The sequence below is a fragment of the Cynara cardunculus genome (genome assembly GCF_001531365.2).
Source record: "Cynara cardunculus var. scolymus isolate 2C chromosome LG 13, CcrdV1, whole genome shotgun sequence".
Lineage (NCBI taxonomy): Eukaryota > Viridiplantae > Streptophyta > Magnoliopsida > Asterales > Asteraceae > Cynara > Cynara cardunculus.
In genome coordinates, this window is record NC_037540.1 from 34,950,542 (window position 1) to 34,960,598 (window position 10,057).

At 34.4% G+C, this 10,057-nt stretch overlaps 1 protein-coding gene across 3 annotated transcripts; it reads left to right on the plus strand.

The window, feature by feature from the left end:
- Nucleotides 1-5,504: 5,504 nt before the first annotated feature.
- Nucleotides 5,505-8,433, plus strand: LOC112525647 (molybdopterin synthase catalytic subunit). Of its 3 annotated transcripts, XM_025135866.1 has the most exons (3): nt 5,505-5,622; nt 6,638-7,356; nt 8,354-8,433. In XM_025135866.1, the coding sequence occupies exon 2, from the start codon at nt 6,670-6,672 to the stop codon at nt 7,339-7,341; it is 672 nt and encodes a 223-aa protein (XP_024991634.1). In that variant the 5' UTR covers nt 5,505-5,622; nt 6,638-6,669; the 3' UTR covers nt 7,342-7,356; nt 8,354-8,433. The 3 variants fall into 3 exon arrangements, with proteins under 3 accessions (XP_024991634.1, XP_024991632.1, XP_024991633.1); XM_025135864.1 differs by lacking the exon at nt 8,354-8,433 and having other exon boundaries at nt 6,638-7,441; XM_025135865.1 differs by lacking the exons at nt 5,505-5,622; nt 8,354-8,433 and adding an exon at nt 6,288-6,314 and having other exon boundaries at nt 6,638-7,441.
- Nucleotides 8,434-10,057: the final 1,624 nt, after the last annotated feature.

Sequence of the window (10,057 nt, forward strand, 5' to 3'; positions counted from 1 at the left end):
AATGATGAATACATTAATTTGTGGAATTCAATGGAATTTGAAGGTTTCCATCCATTTCAAGAAATGAACCAAACAATGGAATTGGAATTTGGTCAAATGAATTTGTCATTCCAATTCCTTCGAATTCCGCGGACCAAACGGCCCCTTATAGTTTTCTTAGATTAATTTTACCTCTTTCATTAGATTTATGTTTACGTTTCGTAGTGTACCTTTCGTTTGATTGGGTTTTGTTGTCTTGGATTAAAAGTGTCGAGATTAGCCAATTGACTTTAAAACGAATATTAGATATTAATAGACTACTTTTTAATCAACGAAAATTGTAACGTGGTTAATTGATTTTTCTAGTGTTTGTTTATTTTGTTTAGTCGGAATATGGATGAAAGTTTGATTCTCAACTTAAACCGAATTAGTTGATGACTACGGTCCTAACATGAAAATAGTTAGGGACGTAGGAAGAGAAAACATTTGTTTTATCAAATTGCTCCTTTTTCATATTTGTATCCTACGAAAGTTGGTGCGAATTTGTTTTAAAAAGGTTTTTCCACCTTGATAGAGGGTCAAAGTATTTTTTACATAACAAATACTCGCTATCACTGAAATCCTAAACCGGCATTACCCGATTTTCGTTAGCTCTTGTTTTATTGTCTCGTCATTCTTTTTAGTATTTTAAATAAAATCATTCAAAATATTGATGATTTCCCGTAGCTAGGCCATAGTCTTGAACGAGTCTATGTTTAGTCAATTGCCTCCTCGTGATCGATCTGTATGCTACACATCCGTACGCTTGCGGTTACATATTTAAAACAACATCATGTTTTTGGTGGTTTGTTAAGTGCATTTTATGCACCTAACTTTGTTTATGTTATGCATTTTAGTCCTCAGTTTAGTCCTCTATTGCATTTTTATTGTTATTTTCCGTTTCTTTTGCTAATCACGGTTGGAAGTTCTTTCGGGGATAATTTTTAGGCTTTTAGTATGTATTTTTTTTTGTAGATTGTGCATAGTCTTAAAGATGAGAAGAGTGAAGACATGCCTAAGGTGATTAAAGAAAAGAAACATCAAGGGAATGTGGAAGGTGAAGCCTAGAACAAAGAAAAGAAGATGATAATCAAGAGCGAGGAGGAGAAGCCATTAGAAGAGAAATCGGAAGGACGTAGTTGCTGCCCACGCTTCACGGGCGTGAAAGTCTGCTTGGTGAACGCGGAGAAAACACCCTAATTCTTGATGGAAGTTTCTGCCACGGTTTCACGGGCATGAAGATTTCTTCACGATCGTGAAACACTGCTCCTGAAACTAAGCTTTATTTTTTGTTTCACTTTCGCGGGCGTGAAAGTCGTCTAGACTTAATTTATTTTGGGCTTTTCCTGTGGGTTTTTTTGGATTGTATTTTAAAACCCTTTTAAGTTTGTTTTGAGGACGACCGTATTATTATTCTTAGAATATGATACCTGCATTTTGGTAGGCTCCTTGGTCGATTTCTTTCAATCTTGGGGAAGAAGACCCAGTTTGAAGCTTATGCAATTGGATACCGATTGACATCTGGTTTTTCATTCTTTATTGAGTATCTTCTTCCCTACCATTTTAGTTTATATTTGATTAACTATTGATTTGTTTGAGTATTGATATCAATCGAATCGTTCTTGAGTTTATTTTCCTTAATCCTTCAAGAATCTTGTTTGCTTGCATTAATCTTTGATATTCTCTATACTTCTCCATCCCTTACTCCTTCAACTCTCTTTCCATTTATGTATTTCTACTCCTTGCGCTCTAGTTTAATTTCTACACTTTCTATACCCTTTTAATTTTCTGCATCTCTTGTGATTTTCTGCACACTAGGTTAAGTTACAATTTTCTACACGTGTTCATTTAGTGTTCATCGTTCTTCTTTTATTTTTGTCAATGTTAATCATTAACAGGGTGCGTCTAACGTAGTTACCTTGCTAGTTTAGATTTACTTTGTCTTTAGTTTTGTTGGAACCTAATAAATAACTTGTCGCTCGATGTTGATTTAGAGTTCGTTCTATTGGGTAATCGTCGCTTAGGATCAAAGTCTTGGTATTGATTAATTGTTCTTAAAACGGATGTTGGGTTTTAATCCATTTTGATTCTAACGAAGGTTGGATTTTATTTAATTGGTTTTTAACAAAGCATCTAGTTTTTAACGAAAATAAAAGTCTAGTCTTTACTTGGATCAAACTGATCAATGACAACGGTCCTACCATGCAAATAGTTAGGGATGGTGATTGGGAAAAATATTCGTTTTAAATCCTAAAGTTTCTTCCCAACGTACATATATTGTGAAAGTAAATATATGTATTGGTTTAGAAAAGCTTTTCCGCCTCGAAAGAGGGTTGAAGTAGTTTTGCGTAATGAATTCTCACCATTACCAAAATCTGAAGTTCACATTTCCTAGTGTTCTTTAGTTGTCGTTGTCATTTGTTTTGCTTTATTTTGCTTCTAATTCCTTCTTGCCTTCCTTCTTCCCTTAATCTCGTTTATTTTATCTCTAATTAGTATAATAACCAAATCAATTATCCGATCCACATAACTAGGTCATAATTAGTAAGTGGTTAATGTTTAGACCGTCACCTCCTTATGATCGACCAGTATCCAACATTACCCATACGCTTGTGGTATAAATTCTAAAACACATCAAGAATCGTATCCATGGGAACTAGACAATCAAGACATTATCGTTTTCATGAACATCATTTTACAAGTTTTGATTAGCGAGAAAGTAAATAAGTTGGTTGGTTTGTTGGTGTAAATAAGTTTAATAAAAGAATATCGATAAAAGATAAGATGTAGGTATGGATTTTTCCTAGATTTCATGGTGAACACTTGATCAGGAATAGTGCTTACTATATTAAGAGGGAGTGGTCACTCCCTTTCGAGAGGTCAAGTCACAACAAATACTGACACCTCTCGTCAAAGTGTCGAATATTTAACTTTACAATCTTGTCAATGATGACCCTTAATGAATCTTCTGAGGTTCGATGAAATGTGTAGACATAAATACTCTAAGTGTTTATGATACACCAACTAGCTTGCCCATTACTCCAGTGTGTTAGAGTCTATCTCACTGTTCAAACCCCACTCTTGTTGGTGTTATAAGAACCCTCTCGAGTTCCTTAACATCACCCACTCTCATGTTACGACATCCTACACATCTCTGGGTTGAAGACTAGAATTCAGACACCTTCATGTCATCACCTTGTCCGCATCATTGGGAGTTATCTAAAAAAATTGACCAAAATGTAAAACTTAAACAAATCAAGATTACTCAAGCACCATTGTACTCTCCACCCCTACATCTTGAAAGACATTTATACTACTAGAAAGGTTGAGGAAAACATAAAAATGAAGATTACAAGAAGACATCTTAAAAGATTTAACTTGAATAAAAAAGTGCAATGGTGGGATAGTGGTCAGGTGGCTGAGGCCTGAAAGTGGGTGGTTATGATGACAACAATAAGGGCATGGTGTTTAGTGGTGGATTGGGGTAGGGTGGGGTGCAGGTGAGTGATGATTGTGAATGCGGCAATAATGGTGTGGGAGTGGGGTTAGGTTAGGGGCGAGGCGGTGGGGATGGGTGGCAGTTGTTATGATGACAGTAGTGGGATGGTTGTCGGGTGACTGAGAGTGGGTAGGTATGACGACGACAGTAGCGACATGGTGATTAGTGGTGGGTTGGGGTTGGGTGGGGGTGAGTGACAATAATATTGGTATGGTGGTAAGTGGTAGGGTAGGGTAGGATGGGTGGCGATGATAGTAGTGGTGTAGTGGTAGTGGAGGTTTAGGGGTGGGGCATGACAAACAATAGTAGCATGATCGTGGTGGATGGTGATGGAATTCAATTTTTTCCATTATGTCAAGAAAAGAAATGATGAATTTATTAATTTGTGTAATTCAATGAAATTTGAATGATTCAATTCATTTCAAAAAATGAACCAAATAAAAGAATTGAAATTTGGTCAAAAGAATTTATTATTCCAATTCCATCAAATTCTTTCGAATACCGCGAACCAAACGTTCATTATGATCATCAAATACATTCAATTATGAATTTTTATTCATCTAAGATTATTCTTTTTATGACAAGCAAATAAACATAACACATTTATTTAATTCAAAAAATTTCATTGAAATCACAACAAAATCTAATAAATTCAAATAATCTTGCTTTTAAGAAAGAAAAATAACTATTATCATTTATAATTGGTACAATTCAAAATAAATTCACTCACCTTCATAACTCATTAATTTACTTAAGAATATATTTACTTGTAACATCGTATATTCATAAAATAAATAAACGAATAATAATAATAACATATATAAAATATTAATGTTTGTTAGGTTTTACAGAGGATGTCGAAAACCACCTATGACTACCATAATGCATGTATAAAATTAAATGGATGGTGTCTGATTGGTTTGAGTTTGGACTCCAAATGTCAAAAGTGTGTTGAGGTCTCAGGTTCAAATTCGAGGAGAAAAATAAAAATCCTCTTATAGTCGCGTAGGTTCAAATGCGGTGACTTTGGGCTACCTGCAAAGCAGGTGGTCGCTCTATGATTAGTCGGCTCGCATAGCGTGTTGAATATATAGGTTAATAAAAAAAATACATGCATAAAAATGAAAACTGCATAAACTTGAACATTAATATGGCCGATAACAATTCATTTACTTGTATTTTTTTTAATAATCAAGATCAAATAACGACGTATTTATATCGTAGATTGTTATGTCAAACAAAGTATATATATAAAAAAACACGTATGATTATAAATTATATGATTAAAAGGGAATTCAATGCATCGTCAAGTAGATGCAAAATTTAACGACAATGTTATCATGTATAAGAAATATTTATCAGGCATAGTTCATAGCAAACCATACACACACAAAAAATGTAAATTCATGGAGTGATGCTTACTTGAATTGCAGTAGCAATTGATGACAACAGACAGAACAACCATTTAGTAATGGTGAATAACAACAACCACGTTGTCGAATTATGAATATATGTACTGATAACGTGTTATAGGAAAACCAAACAGTACAACAATTAAAAAGAGGAAGGAACCTATAATTCTCATTAATCTTTAACCCTTTATTGGGATGTTTGAGATTGCTTACAAAAATAACTTATTGACTTATTTTGATGTGGTACCGGTAATAAGCACTTTTGAGTGTTTGGATAAACAGCTTATACCGGTGTCAAACCGGTAATAAGGAGTTTTTGAAGAAGTTAAACCATTCTAACTTATAATAAGTTGATAATTTTTTTTTTCTAAAAAAACATAAGTTGTTTCAAATAAACAATCTTAAACATCCCTAAAAGTAAAACACATAATTTTTCATCAAACCAACGGGCTTCAATTCCTAAAAGATTTAAGCCCAAATAGATAAAAAGCCCAGAAGATTCGTTCATTACAAAACCCAAATCAACAGATAACAGAACAGTCAGAACTCCATCTCTCCATCTCTCTCTCTCTCTCTCTCTCTCTCTCTCTCCCCACAGTTGACACAGGAAGTATCGATATATCGGGTTTAAGCTGTAATCACAGGAGGATTTCTGATTGTTTGAATTCAATCATCTGCTCAAAGATTCCAAAGGTATAATACGAGTTTCCGATTATCAATGGCTGTTCATGTCTCTGTCGCGATTGATTACCGTCTTTACGTTGTTTTGCTTCAATTTACTCTGTCTCGCTTTTGATATAGTTTTCAATTAAATACGAGCTCTGATAGGAGACAAAATTTCGTATATAAAATTATTAGTTTTGATAAAATAAGTAATCGATTTGGAATCGAAGTTGTTCATGTCAAAGCACAGGTAATAGGGTTAGATTATATGGTTTGATTTTGTTGGCTCATATGAGAGTTATTTGTTGCTTCTTGTTTCATTTGAGGATTGATAGGTTACATTTTAGGTCCAAGAATTCATAGTGTTGCTAGAAAACAATGGATACAGAAGGACTTTGGTGGTTGTTGTATGTCCCTTTCAATCAACAAATCACATAATAGTTTGTTTGACTTTTAAAGTCAAAACTGTGGTTACTTACAGAAGAGGGAGTAAAGCTTCTGAAGGTATTATCAATTAAATTGGTATGAAAAATGCATAGTTACCTTATCCCCATTCATATATTTTGATTCCCTTCTCTTTTTAGTGAAAATTTACATGTTATCATGTCTGAAATTGTTGATTTCTGCTGTAGAAGTTGACTTTATCTATGTTGACTTCTGTCTTAAATGGTTCTAAAGGGTTTCTTAGAGAAATGGGAGTGCATAATCATGCTAATTAAAAGGTATTTTGTATATGCTTGCTACCCTAATATGCCCCCTTAAATCCCCAAGAGTCATAGAATATGGTAAATTGATAATATGACAGTATTGGTGCCTTTTTCTTCATTTAAGAACTGTTATATGTGAATATTTTGAGAACCATGACAATCAAGTCAATCAACTATTCATGATGAATGTACCTATATATTCATCATGAATATCATGTATCTTGGTTATTCATGAATAGTTGGTTCTCTGGCCTAAATGCCATCAAATTCCTCAAACATTTTGTCATTGTTGCATGAGGGTTTGTAGACTTCAATCTTAATCTCTTGAGTTTCTACAGAAATCAAAAGTTGTGAAGAAGATAAACGAGGGATGGCCAATGAGCAAGAGAAGAACTTAATCGAAATCTTAGAAGAGAATAACCCAATCGACATTAACAAGTACACGAATTATGTCCAATCGCCGCAATGTGGGGCCATTGCCACTTTCTATGGGAACACCCGCGACACGTTTGACGGTAAAACTGTAATAGAACTAAGATACGAAGCTTATGTGCCAATGGCCATCCGTTGCCTCACCTCCATTTGTTCATCAGCCAGATCCTTGTGGGATCTCAATGCCATTGCCGTGGCTCACCGGCTGGGCCCTGTTTCTGTGGGGGAAACGAGCGTGTTTGTTGCTGTTTCCTCTGTTCATCGGGTTGATGCATTAGATGCTTGCAAGTTTGTGATTGATGAGATAAAAGCATCGGTTCCCATATGGAAGAAAGAGGTGTACTCAAATGGAGAAGTGTGGAAAGAAAACTTGGAGTTTCTTGAGAGAAGACAGGAGGTTGGGAAAGATTTGAAAAGGGTTTGCTGCAAACCAAAAGTGAAGGTCGAGGAGGAGGTGGTGGCGGCACCGCTAAAAAATGGTTGCTGCCGACCGAAAGTGAAGGTGGATGTGGTGGCGGCACCGGTAGAAAATGGTTGCTGCCGGCCGAAGGTGAAGGTGGTGGAGGAGGAAGAGGGTGGATGTGTGGAGTCTTGCAATCCTAATCCATGATCTTGAAGAACTGTGGTAAGTTACTTTTGGTTCTCTTCTATGTCGTGTTTGTGATTGTCCAAATCGTTAAATGAAGAATCTTGCATTAGTCGTACAATATTGCTTAACAAAGAGAGGCGGATTCAACCACAAGGGTGGTGCCTGATTGGTTTGAGCTTAGCTCCAAAAGTCAAAAGTACCTGGAGGTCCCAGGTTCAAATTCAAGAAGGAATAAAAATCCCCTTGTGGTCACGGAGGTTCAAATGCGGTGACTGCGGGCTATCTGCAAAGCAGGTGGTCGCCATGGGATTAGTCGGCTTGCATAGCGGGCTGGATATCCAGGTTAATTAAAAAAAAAGGCGGATTCAGGATTTTTCTTGCCGGATGCACAAATTGTAAAAAGTACGACTTTGTTTAAAACGATAAACAAATATTAATTGTAATGAAAAAATTGAAGCGGGTAAACTATTATATTATAAGGGTGAAAGTTAATTGAATTTTCGAAACAAAATCTTCAATGGGTTATTCGTAATCAACCTTCTCTAAAAAGTCATTTTCAGTAGCTATCAACGCTAGCCCATTAAGTCAGTCATATGTCATTGAGGAGCACACATAGGAATTCAACAACTTCAACTTTGAGAAACTTCTTTCTGCAGATGTAATAGTTACAGGAATAGTCAACAAAACTCTATAAGGATTAATAGCATTAGGGAATCAATCTACGTGTTTTAAATACTCTAAAATATTACCGGGTCCCATGTTTTGATTGGGTAAAAGATCTTGAATTAATTTTAGTTCAACATATGGGTCATTCCCATTTAACATCAAATTGGTCTTGTTTTTTAATTGCACTTTTGAAATTAGTATAAGTAGACTTTAAACATGCAGTATCCAAAGAATGCAACTTATCGGAAGTAAATAAAAACCCAAACACATCCTTATGTTCTTGATATTGTTCAAATCTCCTACGTAATAAAGCAATTGCATGATCAACAACACAAAAAATAATTAACTCTAAATGACTTCTTTAAAGATTGTGAAGTAACTTCAGATGCATCACCTGGATTTTCATCAAATTGTTTTTTACTTCGAATTTCACGCCTTTGAGGAAACAATGTATCAATATCCAATTTAATAGAAATTTTCTTTGTTGATTCCATAGCATCTAAAAATCCGGTTTCTCGATATCTCTCAACAAAAAAAAAATAGCCCCTTAACTTGTTCAATAGCAAATCAATTAGCATATTTTTTTATTGTAAATGCTTACTAATCAAATTTACGGCATATAAAATTTCATACCAGGACCACTATTGACACTAGAAACTCAAATTCACCAAATTCATTTTGTGTAAGAGATTTTGCTTCACTTCTGATTTTGGAATCATTATCAATTTCAACTACTTGAAGTAAAACTTCACTTATATCTAGCCCTTGAAATCTTATTGCTTTTACACTATCAATGCGACTCTCCCAACGAGACAATGATTTAACAGTCCATCCTTTTACATTATCTTTAAACGTTTATCATCTTTCAATAGAATTAGCAAATATCGTATAAATACGTTGGGTTATTCCAAAAAAAATCTCCAGCTTTACCATAAGTATTGGTGATGTCACACAAAGTCAAATTAAGACTATGAGAAGCACACGAAGAATAAAATGCTCTAGGATTTATATCTAGGAGTTTCTTTTGCACTCCGTGATGTTTTTCTTTCATGTTTGAATCATTATCATACTCTTGTCCACATACATTTTATATATAGTCCAAGGCACTTTAATTCAACTTGTAAAACATCAAAAAGAACCTTGGCCTGTGTTATTATCTACCTCTAAAAATCCTGAAAGGATTCCTCAATACTAATAGATTTAGAAGAGACATCTACATACCTTAATATTAAAGACATTTGTTCTTGATGACTAATATTAGGAGTGCAATCAAGAAATATTCTGCCTCTTTTACTTTGCTGATAGTTTCATATTCGATTCTCTTAGCAAGCATAATTATCAACTCATTTTGAATTTTATTGCCAAGGTAATGTTTATGTATATCATCACTTGTAATACGTTGAACAACATGATCCTGAACAATTGGATCAAATTGAACCAACATTTCAATTGAACATAAAAAAAATTTCCATTGCCGTTTTCAGACTATCGTCTATTACTACCTCGAAATGCAAGATTATATTTTGCAAGAAATTTCAAAATAGATTTTTATTTACCAACACTTTTTCCAATGACTTTTTTCTTTCTTCTATTTGTTTTTGAGCAATTTTGTCAATGGTTTGATTCTTTTGAAGTCTTAAACGCAAATCAAACCAAGTTTTCATATTCATGACATGCTCCACACTTGTTTCATGCTCCTTAAATCTAGTGATAAGATGTGACCGGTCCTTAAATCCTTCATTTGTTAACTCCCTCACGTCTTTTTTTTTTTTTTAATTTTACAAGAAAAACAAAATATTTTGTCGAGCTCTAGTGAACATACAAGCCAATCTCTATCACCTCTTTCTCCATTTGATAGAACTATAGTATAATATGTGGTAGAAAATGGTTTAAATTTATTATCTTTTGGACCTTTTTTAAAAGACAAATCTCTTTTAGGACCTTTTATGACTAGCACATCAATCATTTTAGAATCCAGTACATCCCAATTTATTGGATCAAATATATCGAAACTACTAAAAGGAACATCACCATTATTAACATCATTCATAGCATTAACATCAATACCGTT